The sequence below is a fragment of the Tupaia chinensis genome, unplaced genomic scaffold, assembly GCF_000334495.1.
Source record: "Tupaia chinensis unplaced genomic scaffold, TupChi_1.0 Scaffold000458_2, whole genome shotgun sequence".
NCBI lineage: Eukaryota > Metazoa > Chordata > Mammalia > Scandentia > Tupaiidae > Tupaia > Tupaia belangeri.
Genome location: NW_006159967.1, coordinates 1,196,365 through 1,213,885, shown reverse-complemented (window position 1 = coordinate 1,213,885; position 17,521 = coordinate 1,196,365). Strand labels below are relative to the sequence as shown.

General features: G+C 40.2%; 1 protein-coding gene across 2 annotated transcripts in view; it reads left to right on the top strand.

Annotated features, from left to right (window-relative positions):
* Nucleotides 1-10,419, top strand: part of CNMD (chondromodulin) — a 32,876-nt gene extending 22,457 nt beyond the window's left edge. Inside the window, exons 6-7 of one of the 2 annotated variants that reach the window (XM_006155507.3) lie at nucleotides 4,877-5,040; nucleotides 8,859-10,419. In XM_006155507.3, the coding sequence (XP_006155569.1) occupies nucleotides 4,877-5,040; nucleotides 8,859-9,071 (377 nt within the window). In that variant the 3' untranslated portion in view covers nucleotides 9,072-10,419. Of the gene's footprint in view, nucleotides 1-4,876; nucleotides 5,041-8,855 lie in introns of both variants that reach the window. The other variant, XM_006155506.3, reaches the window with a different exon arrangement.
* Nucleotides 10,420-17,521: the final 7,102 nt, after the last annotated feature.

Here is a 17,521-nt window from a genome sequence, read left to right as displayed (position 1 = left end):
GTTCTCTCTCTTCGTTCCTACTGCCTGCACTCATGATACTGGTCTCCCAAAGGCCTACTTTGTAGCTCTGGTCCAAGTTGAAAGCCTTTCTCCTAGCATAGCTGATAGGCTATGTGTTCTGGAAGATTTTATTGAACACTAGGAGAGAGCAACACGAAAATGAAATAAAGGCATTCAAACTACTCAGCTTGGAGGGGATGAGAGTGGAACGGGCAGTTAGTACTTAACAGGTGCGGATTTTCAGTTTTTTTGCAAGGTGAAAAAGGTGATAGTAATGGATGGTGGTGATGGTTGCACAGCAGTGTGAATGAACTTAACGGCATGGGGTATACAGTTAAGAATGGTGAAAACAGCAGGTTTTGTTATGTATATTTTACCACAATTTTAAAAAGAACCCACCCAGGATTAGGAAGTACAGGTTTCTAATTCTGTCATGGCTAAGTTTTCTTACTGTTTACAATTGTGCTCTAAAATTTGGTGGGGATGGTAATCTCCAGCCCAGGTTAGCCACGTGAATTCAATCTGTAAGCCGTGGTAAGCAGTGGCTGCCCGGCACAGTGATTTGAGAATCCCAAAGCCACAGATTCAGTAAGAAAGAACACCATGTTCAGTGAGTAGTCTCTGTCACAACTGGAGGGGCTGGAGAGGGGCTGGCTGCCAAAATGGACTGTGCTTTTGCCCTGTGACTGGGTGCATTTCACAATTCTAAGGCCACTTGCCACATCCTGACTTTCCGGTACCCACCTACCTTCAGAAGGCCTCAGCCTTCCTGCTTTTGCCCACCAACAACTACCAAACATCTTTTCCAATCAAGGACAAGAGTCTCCCACACTGCCACCATGCAGAGCTCTCCCTGAGGACAAGCCTCTTATCCAGAGTTCATTCACTTATCCAACAAACATTTACAAAGGCCACATACTCGTTCTAGGTATTTGAAGTATATTTGTGAACAGAATAGCTGAGAACTCATGCCCTCAAGGAATTTTATACTGTAGCAGAGGAGCCAATAAATAATCACTGAAGTAAAATAAGAAAATTGTATGGGATGATAGAAGATGCTATGGAAAAAAACAGTGCAGGGAAAGGGAGTGGGAAGTAGGGCTGGGAAGGCAGTGCTGTTGGCAATGCTAAGATGTCTGATCCAATGAGAATCTCCACCCTTGTAGAAAGAGCCAGTTCCTCACATCCATGATGAGGCACAGCCCGAGCATGTGCACATCCTACATTGTCAGTCAATGCGGCAGCCATACAAGATGGCACATGATGCATAATACGTACACCAGAAAGGTGGAAACCATCTAAATGTCCCCAGGCCAGAAAAGGATTAAGTAAGTATTGGTATACCCATAGGATAGAATATCAGACATGAAAAAACGAGGGCTCTTAGGGACCAGCAGATGGCATAATGGTTAAGCTGCTGGACTCCCATCTAGTCGACCGCAGTTCGAGTCCTAGACCCAGAGACTTGAAACTCATGCTGGGAGCATGTGCGTGCGTGCCCAAAATCCCAAGAAGAGACTAGAGGAGAAGGGATTGCGGCATGGCCATCCCCTTTTGAGGCTGGGGGGATGATTTCTCGCTTTATCTCTCTGGCTCCCTGACGAGCACATACACCTTATAGCAAAAATCTCTCTTAAGAAGAAAAAAAAAAAAAAAAGAGGACTGTCTCTCAAAAGTATAGTTATATATTACAATAAAATCAAGAAAATAAATCCCCCTCTGCTAGTGCCTGGCTCCCCACCAAATTCTAATAAAGCTCCCTACCCGCCCCACCCCCCATCATCATCATCTTCTGACTCCAGGGTCCCAGAGCCCCTGCCCTTGGATCTTGGAGCAGGCAGGTCATGGCATCACATGTCTGTTCTATTAAACATATTGTGGCATCTGGACACAGGTCAGAAGGGAAGGGAGACAGCTGATTTCACTAAGCTCTTACTGTGTGCCTCACACTGTGCTAGAGCAATACGTATTTTTTAAATTATTTATTTATTTATTCATTGTGATTTGTCAAGCTGCTGGGTCTGAGACTCAAACCATGGTCAGCCATGTGGGAATCCAGCACCTTAACCACCACGCCACTTTTTGACCTTAAACCTTACATTTGTCATTTAATCTTTATGAAAACTGTTGGGTAACTACTCAAATCCCCACTTTACAGATGAGGACACTAAGGTACACAGGGACTAACTTGCCTGAGGTTATTCAGCTGGTTAAAAGAGGTAGAGTTGTGAATTAAAACCCAGGTCTCCCTGGTGTGTCTCCATGCATGCTGTCTGAAGAAGGTATCTATGGCTTTAAAGCACAGCTAAGTTCTGATAAATGCAAAACACAATAGAACCATCAACTAATATTTGAGTGCCTGTTTTATGCCACTGTGCTAAAACCTTCAGATACAGATAGATGCTCATTAAGCCTGTTACTCCCACACAACACAGATACTATTATTAACCCCTTTTTTACAGATGAAGAAACTGAGATACAGAAAGTGCCTTAGTCCATTATTGCATTGCTAACAAACACCTGAGACTGGGGATTTATAAAGAACAGAGATTTATTGACTCACAATTCTGGGTTGGAAATTTCAAAGACATCACACAATGGCAGAAGGCAGAAGTTTGAGAACACAAGCATGGTCTACATTCACATTTTTCTCCTGCCTCTGCTTATAAACCCACCCAGACTCAATCGTGGGAGTCCTGCCCTAACGGCCTTATCACTAAAAAAAACCCCACTCTAGGACACCATGAAAGGATTAAGTTTTCACTTAACACCTTTACAGTGCAATCAAATCCTAACACTTTTTTTTTAAAGTTTGCTATAGGGCACTGTACAGTATGATAGATCAAGGGAAGGTGAGAAAGCACCCTCCAGAGGGGAACAGCCATACTGCAGTCCCTTCTTTTGTTCTCTCTGGGAGAGGAGAATGCACACTCACCTGGTGTGTTTTTCAAGCTGTCAGGTCTGGGACTCAAACTACACAGCCAGCCAGGTAGGATCCAGCTGCCTTAACCACCACACCACCTGGCTAACCCCCAACACATTAATTTTAAGAAGACATCCAACCTTACAGCAGACAGATGACACCAGAAGTTCATGCCATGTGATACTTTCCAGTTTTGTCACTGGACAGCCATCAGCCATGCCGCAGAATACATGAAGCAATGTGGCAAATTTGCATACCAGATTGGAAGCCAGAGAGTTCACATTTGGCTCCGTGCTCTGCCACCCATCCTGTGATCTTGGCCAAGTCATTTGGTCTTTCTGACCCTTGATGCCCTTGTGTACAAAAACATCTGTCTTTTCTATCCCATAGGATTTTTTTTTTTGAGAGATTTTCACTGTAGGGCGCGTGCACTTGCCAGACAGACAGAGAGAGACATAGAGACAGAAAGCGAGAAATCACCCCCCCCCCCAGGGAGGATGGTCACGCCGCAATCCCTTCTCCTCCATTCTCCTCTCGGGATCTTGGGCACGCACGCACACGCGCCCGGCGTGAGTTTTTTAAGTCACCGGGTCCGGGACACAAACCGCGGTCGACTACGTGGGAGTCCAGCGACATAGCCATTACGCTAACTGCTGGTTCCCTCCCATAGGATTTTTTTAAAAGAATCAACCAAGATAATATGCCCCTTATGAAGTGTAAAGCTTTCTACCGATATAGTTAATCTATGAGAAATACATATGGTTTCAAGAAACAGAATACCCAATCAACAGTGGTTTCTACAAATACTTTTTTTTTTCCATATAGCCAAAAGTCCAAGACAGGCAGTTTTTGCTATCGTCAGCTACTCAGTGATACCATCAACTCTCTTCTTAGCTTACCATATTGCTACTCACAACATGCTGGTTTATCATCCCTGTGCCTACCATTTCATAGTCACCAGTTGGCTCTCAAACTCTAGATAACACAACTACATTCAAGGAAGAAAACCAAGATACAGGAAGTCGTATGTGTCCCCTTTTATCAGGAAGGCAAAAGCTTTCCCAGAAACTGCAGCGAGGTATTCTGCTTATATCTCTGTAGTCAGAAATGTCTCAACTGGCCCCTAGGGCAATGAGTGGTGTTTTCTCAGCGCCTACAGTGAAGGCAGGTAATGAAAAAGGAATTGAGAATGGATGTTTACAATGTCCGCCTCAGTATCAATAAAACCAAATACAGGCTACTTGTATATTTGACAACTAAACCATGATTCTAAACCATGATTACTACAAAAATTATCAATACAAAAATAACAATCTACTGGGACCAGCAGTTAGTGTAATGGCTATGTCGCTGGACTCCCATGTAGTCAACTGAGGTTGGATTCCCAGACCTGGTGGCTTAAACTCACGCCAGGTGCATGTATGTGCATGCCAAAGATCCCAAGAGGAGAATGGAGAAGGAATTGCAACGTGGCCATCCCCCCCCGGGGGGGTGGTGGTGATTTATTGCTTTCTGCCTCTCTGTCTCTCTGTCTTCCTGGCAAGCACAGGCACCCTATAGCAAAAACCTCTCTAAAAAAATAAATAACAGGACCAGCAGTTAGCGTAATGGCTATGTCTCTGGACTCCCACGTAGTCAACCGTGGTTCACATTGCAGATGCGGTGGCTTAGAACTCACGCCGGGCGCGTGTGCATGCATGCCCAAGATCCCAAGAGAATGGAGGAGAAGAGATTGCGGCGTGGCCATCCCCCCGGGGGCTGATTTCTCGCTCTCTGTCTGTCTCTCTCTGTCTGTCTGGCGAGCGCACGCGCCCTATAGCAAAAACCTCTAAAAAAAAAAAATCTACTCATGTATACATTTTGATATCCTTTTGTTTTTCACCTTGATAAACACAGATCAAATAATAACTCAATTATTTAAATGAAGGGATTAATTCATAACAATTTTTGCAGATATCCAGAGAGAAAGAAGAGAAGTAGTAAGAAAAAGTGTTCCAACAACCACAAGGCCACGCAGTGGACCGCGGGGCAACCCAGGCCCTGGGAGACTGAATAATGAGACCAGACCCAGTGTTCAAGAGGACTCCGAGCCCTTCAATCCTGATAATCCTTACCACGTGCGTACTGGTGCTTTCACGACAAATGCATTAAACAGAACACTGAAATGGTGTTGCTCTTTGAGGTGTCAAGTGAGCATTTAGTATTCACCTGAGACTTTTGCTCAATTATTTTACAAATACATCCTAATCTATTTTGTTGCAAGGTTTATAATTAAGGCTAAGAACACTTAAACATTGCCTCTGTAGTGTAAAATCCTGATAGGTTGTAATCTTATTCGAAGTTGTTTTTCATGCTCTCTTCTTTTCTGACACACAGGCAAACCCATGAAAACAAATTCATATCAGGAATTTGATTATTTAAAAATGTTGCCAAGAGTGTGCCCTGGAGGCAACACACAAAATGAAAGTATTCTTTCCCCTTTTATATCCACTTTATTTATCCACTCAGCAGACATTCGTTGAGTACCTGCTCTTTCCCAGGCCCTACGCACACAGTGAGGAATAACTTCTGCCCTTTGGGGGCTCTTAGTCCAGTCAAGAGACAGACTGGTATGCAGAGAAAACACTTCAGACTGAAACACTGAGAACCGATGTTTGTGTGGATAACACTAAGGTGCTAAAAACTCAAATCTTGTATATTATTTACCATGACTGTACTCTGCAGGGAAAGTAGGATAATATTTATTGGTAACTAGTTTTTAAAATAAAAATAAATACATGCATTTTTTTTGAGGTTTTTGCTTTGGGGCATACATGCACTCACCAGAGAGACAGAGACCATGAGAGGGAAAGTGAGAAATCACCCCCCAGGGGAGATGGCCACACCACAATCCCATCTCTTCCATTCTCCTCCCAGGATCTTGGAAACACACACACACAGGCTCAGTGTGATTTTCAAGCTACTGGATCTGGGACTCCAACCATGGTTGGCCATGTGGGAGTGCAGCGACATAACCACTACAGCATCTGCTGGCCCTATTTGCACATATTTTTAAAAACAGTACAAAGGGATATACAAAGTGACCTTCCTTTCCACCCAACACCCTCTCAAGAACAACCTTTCTGCCCAGTTTCTTTGAGTAAGTAGACACACACATTCACACATAATTTTTAACAAAACTTCTATGCCTTGCTTTTTGTTCTATATATCCTACATACTTCATTTAAATACAACTATATAGTTAATAATATCCCATTGTATGGTTGGATGTAGAGATTTAACAAGCTCAGCTTTAATGCACATATAAATTGTTTCCCTTTATTTTGTTGTTTAAAGACTGTTATAGTATTTAACCTTGCCCATGACTCACAGGGCGATGCAGGTGAAACTCTCACCACAAGGCTTGGCACACAGGAAGCACTAACTTGCTCGGTGCTAGCTATTGTTATTATTATACCTCTTATACACATGTGGAAGTATCTATCTTTAACGTAAGTACTGAAGCACGGGTCTGCTGCATTTAAAGTAGATGGGACTTTTAGATTTTAATGGAAGATACCGAATTGCTTTGCAAAGATTTATACCAGCTGTGTGTCTGCAAATGGTAATAAAAAGACCTATTTATCATCAAACTTAAAAAAAAAAAAAGAAAAAAGAAAAACCTTGGCCTCTTAGGTGTAAATTGTATATCCTGGTTGTTTTATCTTTCCTGTCTTAATTATGTGTAAGATGGAGCATCTTTTCATACACTAAGTTATTTGTGTATTTTTTTTCCTATGCAGCCTATTCAATCCTACAGTGTTAGGACTGTAAATAAATATATTTCCTATTTTATCTTTTTAGACTAATATATTTTAGAAAGATTTAGAGCAAAAACTACTTTCTAAATAACCCAGGGCTTATCAGAAAATTTGGAACACTATGGTACTTCATCCTGTAAGCTCAAATAATAAAAAAGAAAGAAAATCTGAATAGGCAAACAAAATTTAATATAGTTTATTCCCCAGGTAGCTGGGACCAGCTGAATCCAGACCCACTCATGAGGGCATCCACCCCCTTTACAGAAAGGCAGGCTGTGACTTTGTCCTGGATCCCAGACCTGATGACTCACTCACATTCCTTGAAAAGGTCCAGTTGTATCAATGTTTTTCCTTTATTACATGTCGAGCTTTAAGCAGAAATCTTTAAAGGATTTCTCCCCGTGTTCTCAACAGTTCACATATTCCTTTAAGGAAATATTTTATGGCAAAAACTGGAGAGCTCAACTTAATCCTAACAAACCTTCCCTCAAATGAGGAAATACCTCAACCAACAGGTCTTTTGACTCCCCTGTCTGGGAGAAGTCAGTTACTACTAACGAAGTGGCTTTTTGCTATCTCCTGGATGAAGCTGTATTTCAAGAGATAAAGAAAAAAACTAGTGGTTTGAATAGAAAAAAAAATGAAAAATAAGAAAAAGAATAGTGCCAGAAAGCAAGGCAATATAATTTTTTTTCTTTTTTTGGGAGGTTTTTGCTATAGGGCGCATGTGCTCACCAGAAAGAGAGAGACAAGAGAGACAGAACATGAGAAATCACCCCCCGGGGGGTTGGCCATGCCGCAATCCCTTCTCCTCCATTCTCCTCTCGGGATCTTGGGCACGCACGCACACGCACCCAGAGTGAGTTTAAGCCATCAGATCCGGGACTCGAACCACGGTCGACTACATGGGAGTCCAGTGACATAGCCATTATGCTAACTGCTGGTCCGGCAATAAATATCTTAGTAACAGAATTTGAACATAGGCTATCAGCACTAAAGAATAACTTTCGTTAGGTGTGATGACAATGTGGTTATGTAAGAGTGTCTGCATTTTTTTGAGGTACATTCTCATGCATTTATGGGTGAAATGTCTCAATGCCTTCAATTCCCTTTAAATTCACTTCAGAATTTGATACTTCAGAACCACAAAACAACTTGGTAAGAGGTTAGTGAGCGCACTGGTGTCAGTGTACAATTGTGCCCGCTTCCCAATGTTGAGAAACTGAGATGTTCACACACCCCTACACACAAATTAGGACGGAAGCTCTTTCGTATTTTTACATTTCAGGATCGGCTAGCTACCCCTAGAAAAGAGGCTTACACTGACTCAAAATTGTAAAAATAAGGACTCCTTGGCAATGTAATTCAATACTAAAGAGAATACAGACTCTCTGCCCCTGGAAATCTTGGAAAAGGAAAACCAGACATGTATGTTGGAGCGGGGGTAACGTTCTGTGCTCTCCAGCAGTGATGATGTTTACTTCGTCAATATGACTTTATGTTTATGGAGCTGTAATTATGGCACAGAAAACAGACTTTTAAAGTTTAAGGTCTTGAATTTGTAATGTTTCCATGGAGCCCTTTCCTGAGCATTATAGACCTCTTTCATCCCCATGGAGGTAACATCCCCATTCTGCTGCTGAAATTAAGGCAGGAGAAACTAGATGACTTGACAGTGTTCTTGGAGCCAGTGCAACTGGAATCAAAATCTGTTAGGCCAGACCAGTGAGGGCCAAAACCTGCCCCCAAGAGCCCTGGAAGCCATTACTGTGAGAAGGCACCAGCGCTCCACTGATTTAAACGCTACCTTTGATCACAATACCTTGAATTCCTATTTGATACAAGTTGAGTCACTACTGAGTGGTAACCACAGTTCATTAAAGGCACGGAGAAACTTAAGGGTATCATTAAAACACACAAACACAACTTCCTGTCAGTGACAGATTAGGTAGAAGGTTCTTTGGCATCAGGAATTCTGAATGACAGCAGGTTACAAAACTGAAAATTCCTTACAGCAGATTATGTCGATTTCTTTTAACAGGAAAGAATCCAGGGTTTTATAATTTAACAATGTATATGCTGTAACCTTCTCATTATGAAGGATGCACAAATAATTCTCTGTTATTTCACAGCAGCAGGAAGGGGAAAGCATGACATTCGACCCTAGACTGGATCATGAAGGAATCTGCTGCATAGAATGTCGGCGCAGCTACACCCACTGCCAGAAGATCTGTGAACCCCTGGGTGGCTATTATCCATGGCCATACAATTATCAAGGCTGCCGTACGGCCTGCAGAGTTGTCATGCCATGTAGCTGGTGGGTGGCCCGTATCTTGGGCATGGTGTGAACCACTTCATGTATCAGGTGCTGTGAAGACGTAACTCAAGAGAAGACCAAAGCAGCACAAGGCACACTGACGTCAAAGGAACCATCAAGTATTTTATACGCAACCTGAGCAATGTTATTTTAGACACTTTCAATGCAGTATTTATCAGGCTTTCCAGAAATTTAGTATGTATAGCAAATGTACTGAAAGAGTAGTTTAAATCTACAATGCCAAAACAATCCGTTTATTATGTTATTATTTGCTTTGCTTTTCCAATAAGGCCTGCTTATAAGTCTTCCCAAACTATTTTGAAATAAACATGAAAAATTATTTACACCTTGTCAAAGATCTCAACTGTACATTTGAGTTCAAGTCATGACCAAAATAAATCATTCTGTTATTTGAACAGAACTCAACTATTAACCTTTATTGTTCTCCCCAGCCTTGCAAATGTGTCCCCAAAGTTCCAGATTAAAAACCCAAAGGAAAATAGGACATACAATGGAATCGACCTGAAAGTAAACATTATAAGCTTCATGGGGAATTCATCTATTCTATCTGCTGGCATGTAATTAACAGGTGGCTGCCCACGTTAACAGTCACCTCCACGAAAGGAGCATTAGGATAAAGAAAAATGTAGTCGAAGATAATCAGACTTGTGAGGAAGGACTTTATTGAAATTCTGAAAAGCAGGTCTTCACACCCTTTCCAATCTGTTTTCAATAAGTGGTCACTGGGCATGAAGAGGCGTAATGATTTTTACCTTTGTAGTACAAATCAGGCTGCTGATATAGTCCAATTACCAAGTTACTTTCCTAGTAATAAGGCTGACAGTGTTGTCTGGCAGATAGAGCCGAGGAGGAATCGCTTATTTATAATGACATAAAGAAAGTCTCTCAGCAACAAGGACTAACTTTAGAAATTGAAATATTAGATCGGGAAGATGAGCGGGTATTCCATCTTTTTGACATTCTAGATCTGAACCCCACAGTTTGAGAGAAAAAGAACAACTTTCCAAAGGAAAATAAACATTAGTTCTCCCAAACACAGAATTCTGAGATGACAGAAAGGTCTTAATGCTGTGATCTCAAACACTTCCATATCCTGAATACAGCTTATTAGGGTATGCCTGGTGTTTGCCAATTAAAAGTTTGTGAAATGATACAGATTTTTTAAAAACTGGCTATTGGATGAACACTCACATGCCTCCATTTAATAGAATATACAGCAAACAAGATCTGTAGAGACAAAAGGGAAGGAAAACACAATGTAATGGCATTTAATGGCCAGTGTTCTCAGGTACCAGCTACTTGGTGCAGTTACAAATTTCCATGTTGTCTTTAAAATGATTGTCACTCAACGAGGCAAAAATGTACTGATAGCTCTGCAAACGATCTCCTGTTCCCAAAGCTCAGCAATCTGTACTGAGTTCTAGGAATATATATAGTAAGACAAAGAATGTTGTTTTGATTCTAGCCCAGAGCATACAGTTAGCACCATGTGATAGATAACCCAAGGTTCATTCAATACACCAACACCTGATAAAGAAGCAATGTGCTTCTTGGAAAACACATAGGATAGGTGTTCAAGGATGAGCAGGAATTAACCAAGTGAGGATGACAGAGGGCTGATATTTTTGGCAGAGTGCGGTTGTGTAGAGCCGTAGGTATGAAGATGTGAGGTACAAGCAGGGGAAAATACCCAGGTTGAGACAGGAAATATCAAGGTGGAAGCTGGGACCAGCCAGTGGCATGGTAGTTACAGCGGCCGGATCCCATTTATAAGGCCAACTACGTGGTTTTGAATCCCAGACATGGTGGCTTTAAAAACATGCTGGCACGTGTATATGTGTGCCCAAAATCCTAAGAGCATGTAGGAAAAAGACTGCAGTGTGGCCATCACTCCTGGGTGGGGGAGAGGGTGTTGAAGTCTCAGTTTTCCCTTCTCTCTCCTTTGAGCATACACATCCTATAGCAAAAAAGTGAAAAAATTAAAAATACGCAATCCGGCCCCATGGCCTGGTGTTAAGGGGCCAGATAACAGATGCCTGATTCTGTGGTTTGAGTCCCAGCCCTGATGGCTTAAAAAATACCAGGTGTGTGTCATGCCCCAAATCATGACAGGATGGAGAGAAGGGACTGTTTGATCATTCCCCACTAGGGTGCTTTCTTCTCGCCCTTGCTCGCTCTCTCTCTCTCTCTCTCAGAGAACACACGTCCTCTGGCATGTTTTTTTTGTTTTTTAAATAAAGAAAATACTAATATGGAAAAATAGGCAGAATCTGTACTTTATTAGACCACCAGGAAAGTCACGTCATGTTTTTCTATGCAAAAATGTGTCCCAACTTCCCCAACCGACCGACCCAATACATGCCATGTTAATTGTGTGTGTGAATAGGGGACAGGGAATCAATGAAAGTTTCCAGGCAAGGAGGTGACTGGTTAAGTTTCCATTTAGATGGATGGCCTCACTATTTCCATATGAACACCAACCAGGTGACAGATTGAAGGGTGTCTTAACAAGGAAAAATCACATCATAAGGGAAAGCTGCCTCTAAGATGTTCTCTTAGGCCAGCAGGCAGCATTGTGGTTAAGGTGCAGGACTCCCACATGGCTGACCGTGGTTTGAGTCCTGGGTCCAGCAGTTTAAAACTAATGCCAGGTGTATGTGTGTGTGTGCTCAAAACTGGAGAAGGGACTGTGGCACGGCCATACCCCCAGGAGGTGATTTCTAGCTTCTGTCTCTGTCTTTCCAGCGAGGGCATGTGCCCTTAGAGCAAAACCTCTTAAAAGGAAAACCTCTTTCCAAAGTCCCATAATTAGATTATGCTGCATTATAATGCTCAAGGACATCGACAGAAAAACCTATTCATACACACACACATATATGAATATTTTAAGGGCAAAGGGGAAACTCAAGGTTGGATTAAGGGACCCAAATTGTGTTCAAGGAAGAAAACTAAGGGTCCATTTTGAAAAAGAGTCAAGTGGACAGAGAAAACATTTGACAAAAGAGAGGGCACTGCAGAATATAAAATAATCTTCTTCCCAACTTGGTACTAATTTCCTGAATTATCTTTAACAGCACGCCAGTCCAGAAGATGCAAGTACAACCATCTGTTGGGTTGAATCCTGACTGAAGTATGTCAATATGTGTGTGTACAGACAAACGCATTAATTTAAACTTTTATTATATTCCACTCAAATTCTCAGTGGTGGGATAAGCCAGTTCCAATATAGAGTATCTCAGGTTAGTTTTCAAGGTCCGAGTATGACTCAGACTGAAGGACTACTGTAGTCTTAGCTGTGACAGTTGCCGTTCTGTCAGCACACAGGAAATAAGGAAAAGTTATTTCTGGGTTTCAATGTTCTGTAAAGGTTCTACCATGTACATTAAAATATCTCACTGAAATAAGCTCCAGGCCAGCTCTGTGGTCTGGTGGTTAAGGTAGCCACATCCTACATGGCTGACTGCATGGTTCAAGTCCGAACCCACTGGTTTAACAATATGTCAGGTAAGTATGCAAGTATCTTCAAAATCCCAAAAGGTGGGAGAAATGAAGGGATTGTGATGTGACCATTTCCAATGGAGGGTACTTTCTCTTCTCCCTTTTTGGCAAGCACACATACGTTCTAGCAAAAAAAGAAAAAGTAACAAGAAAAATATCCTTCCATTACAATTTTAAAAACCTGTTAACCTCATCCTTACACCTCCTCTGCCACTACCACCTCAAATAGTGATACTAAAAAATATACTAAGAATAACTTAACCCTTTCAACAGTTTATTTCTTACAATAGATTTTATTACACTCTCAAAATACAAGCTATTTTTAGAAAATACAAATTCTTTGAGAGTGAATTTGCGATAAGGTGGTTAAGTGGTATTCAGGTATAAGCTGAATATGGAGGTTTGTTTTATGAACAAGTATTTTGTAGAAATGGTCACAATTTTTTTTTAAGGTAACTGATTTATTGAAGGGGTAAGAGTAAGTTGACAAAAACCTACATGCACAAATAATCCTAATAATACATCTCAAATGTGAAGATGTAAATTTGAGTCAATGGTATCAATACAAACTTTAGCAGAAACATTCTACAGGCATAAAGTGTTATGGTGTTTATAAAAGAAAGCTGAATTCTTTTTAAAGGGCTTCTGTACATATATGCATGCTCATATTCTATATGCATATACAGGTGTGCTTCATTTTGAAAAAGTATGGAATATTAGAATCAAATATATGAAACAATTAAGTTAGTGTTGATTGACTAAAGGACTTAACACAGGTTTTATTTATTTAAATACATCAAAAGTACTCAATTTAAATAGTTTTTAAGTACTTACTAAAGGTAAATGCATCTCTCATACTTTTATGTATGTATAGTCTAGAGCTACTATACAGCTATAACTATTTTCTAAGGTATTTGGATTACTAAACTTTTTTCACATCTTAACAGTTTTAAAATCAAATATGAAGTCAGTATAAGGTACATATTACCAGAGTGAAAAAAATCAGTAATGGGACTGGAAATAATATGCTCATACTAAGTTAAAGCAATTCACTAGTTAAAACAGAGTATTAAAAATCATTGATTTTTCAGGTGTACTCCACTATATCCCCTCTATGAGTTTAGTAACAATTTACAGATTTTTTTTGCATATGCTCACTTTGTACCTGCTCCTTTACAAAAATCCTCTTCATATTAAATTTTTATAAATGAATTAGAACCCTTGAAAATTCAACCTCCCTTTTTCTCTGTTGTATATAACTATAAAAATCGTACTACCAGTAAAACAGTTTGGAGGCAAAATTTACTTGCAATTTTTTCCCCAAAACATGATCTGTGGATTCCTGCCTTCAGCCTTCCAAGGTATGAATTATTTTATTGTTAAGAATTTTCAGCTGCCTATATATATTTTATTAGTCTAGACTATTATTCATCTTTTTTATATTTGCTTTATACCAACACAGTCAAAAACTTGAAACAAATTAGCTGAGCATGAACTTTATCTTAACAGGACATAAGCTTTTAAAGAAAAATGGTAGCATGGTGGTTAAGGTGCTGGATTCCCACATAGTTGAGCATGGTTTGATTCCCAGACCTTGTGGCTTGAAAATCACACTGGATATGTGTATGTGCCCAAAATCCCAGGAAGAGAGTGAAAAGAAGGGATAGTGGTATGGCCACCCTCCCCATAGATTATGGCAGAATCCTAAAAAACAAAAAAACAGAAACAGACAAACAATCAAACAAACAAAAAACAAAAAGGAAAGTAGTTTCTTTTCAATTAAAACCACATTCCTATATCTTAGTTACTGAAGTAACACTAAAACTAATAGTATACAAAAAGATCTTCACAGTAAAACTAATAGTATAAAAAAAGATCTTCACAGGTGTTCTCTAACACACATTCTACTCGTCCTACTCAACCAGAACGTTCGAATATTCACTAATCACCTATGTATAAGACAGGCGACATCTGAGAACATTCCAGCTGCTAAAGAAATAGTGCCTCATTGTGGGTCAGTACTATGCCACAACTCTCTGTGAATATCAAGTATTCCAACAGCCTCTTCTCAATTTAGTAGTATCTCAGCAGTGATAAACTAGTGTCGTGCCCAAACAGTTATCTATTTGTTTCACTTCATTTGAAATAGCAGATTTTCTTCCATAGTACAAAATGGGTTATATAGATTTAATGATTTCATCATAATGACCCCAAGGTTCTAATGACAAAGGAACAAAAATAGTCATTGAGCCTCTCTCCTATGCTCTTTTATTTCTATGTTAAGAGGGAAATACACTCTTCAAGGAAACAAGCCCCTAAGCAGCTTTTACTCTTCTCTAAAATTTATTGGAAATAAGACATTAGGTAATTAGTTCTAATATCACTTCTTCATTGTCTTCTTCATTCCTTGAAATTGGAGTGTTCTAAGCACAATAGCTCACCTGCTTCAAAATATCAGTTTTATTAACACAGATTTACTGAACCCTACCTCTAACCTACTGATTCAAAATCTCAGGAGAGGAGCAGAGAAGGCTTACATTTTAAAAACAAGTTTCCCAAGTGAGAATAATTCACCATTAGGTTTGAGAACCACTACCCTACATGTTATACAAAATAGCCAACTGCTGCAATTTTAGCTGACTGATTATTTTGGGTACCTATAATCTTCTACTGTCAGGTCACCAGAACACTAGGGGAAATAAGAGAGTTGGATTCTGATTCTATCACCAATTATCTGTGTGAGTTAAAGAAAAAATATGAGAGCACTCTGGAAAAAATGCTCCTATAAAACAATATCCATTCCAGCTCTAAAATTCTAATTTCATTTTGGTTTTGTCTCCTCACATTGACAGGGGATGAATGCAAATACATGTTTAAGGGAATAATAGGTTCCAAAGGTACCTGCTTGGCAGATGGCCCATAAAAACATGCTCTGCTGATCTGATTTTAACAATTTTATTAAAAATAAATTCTTATACCACACTTATTCCTAAATCCTTGTTCATAACCAGTCACTCTATTTAATCCAATCTTGTTTCAGTATTTATTCTGCTGTGACTATACTTTTATTCCAGAACAAAAAATAGATTTGCTAAACAAAGGTTATAACTGACAATAGATATGAGTACATTTACATCTGAAGGTTTCCTATATACTCATTAAGTCATATACTGTAACTCAAATTAGTTCATATCCATGCTAACTGGAAGGGGTATATAGCCACACTTAAATATGTGGCCAGCAAGTGGAGTGGTGGTTAAGACGCTGGATTCCCACATGGCCAACCATGGTTCAAGCCTTAGTCCTGGCAACTTGTATATTATTCCCTCCCTCCCTCCTTACATCCTCCCTCACCTGTCTCTGTCTGTCTGTCTGTCTCTCTCTCTCTGGTGAGCGCATGTCCCCTACAGCAAATTGAAAAATAATACAATTTTTCAAAAAATAAAAATAAGTGAAATATGGAATTTTCAATTTAAAGTGGCAAATTTATTTCAAACATTTTTTTCCCCATTCCCCAACTCCAATCAAGTGACTGTAAAGGAATAAAACAATTACCCCTCAAGGACCAAAAGTTCGCATGTGAGAGCCTGGTACTGAACTCCTTAAGAGCAAAAATGGGTTTCAGAAAGCAACGAAGCAATGTCTTTTAAATGCTGGGGGAACATCCTTTACAACTGGAATTCTCTAACCAAACTGTCACTCAGAGCGTGCTCAAGTATAAAGGTAAGTAAAGACAATTTAATTTACATAAGAGTCCTGAACTCTCCCAAATTCCCCCAGATGCATTCTTTGGAAGCTATTGTAGGACAAGCCTTCAGCAAAATAAAACAGAAACAGAATGGTAAAGGAAGGCCTAAGTGACCATTCCAGATTGGTATGGATATTGGCAGGTTAACATGGAGTGGGGGGCACTAAAAATTTTTAAATGGATTCTTATGCTTTTTACTGGGTCTTTAGTATTATGTGATTTTAGTACATACACACTTGATAAAAATCAGTTTTTTTTAAACAACTGACAAAATTTTGACAGCATAGAAAAGAATAGGATTTTGTATTAAGCCAGGACAAGCCCTAGACTGAAGACCACTCTCTCACCTGTACTACCTGCAAGGTCCTACTTGATCTTGATCTAAGCTCCCTACACTTCCCTTCCCCTCATCAGTAATCCTGCTCTCCCCCGTCACTCTGTCCCAGCTGCAGAGCCTCCTCAGCCTGCTGTGAACACCTCAGGCAAGTTCCTGCCTTGGGGCAGTCACAATGACCATTTCTGCTCCTGGAGAGCTCCTCCTCTGGTATCTGCCTGACTTACTCCTTCACTTCCTTCAAGTGTCTACCCAAGTGGCACTTGAGTCCTTACTTCGTCTCCTATCTCAGATTTAAACTGCCAATTAGCATCTTCTCAGATTTCTTTTTTCTTCTTTAATATTTTCATAATTTCTCCTACCACAAGCTAAGCTCCCCCAAAGCAGGGAATTCTGTTTAACAATGTACATGGAGCCTAGAACAATGTCTAGCATATACTTTGCACTCAATAAATATTTACTGAATAAATGAACGAATGAGTGTATCATGAACCAAGATATTTTTCACTTACATGTACCAATCTATTACGTACATTAAAGTGAAAACCCACTCAAGGGAAGAAGTATATAGCTTTTGATAGCAACAACTTTAAGGGTGTTAATACTGTTTTTTACTTTTTTTTTTTAGAGGTTTTCTCTATAGGGCGCGTGTGCTCACCAGATAGACGAGAGACATAGAGACAGAAAGCGAGAAATCACCCCCCAGCAGGGATGGTCACGCCGCAATCCCTTCTCCTCCATTCTCCTCTCGGGATCTTGGGCACGCACGCACACGCGCCCAGCGTGAGTTCTAAGCCACCGGGTCCGGGACGCGAACCGCAGTCGACTCCGTGGGAATCAAGCGACATAGCTATTATGCTAACTGCTAGTTCCTTTTAAT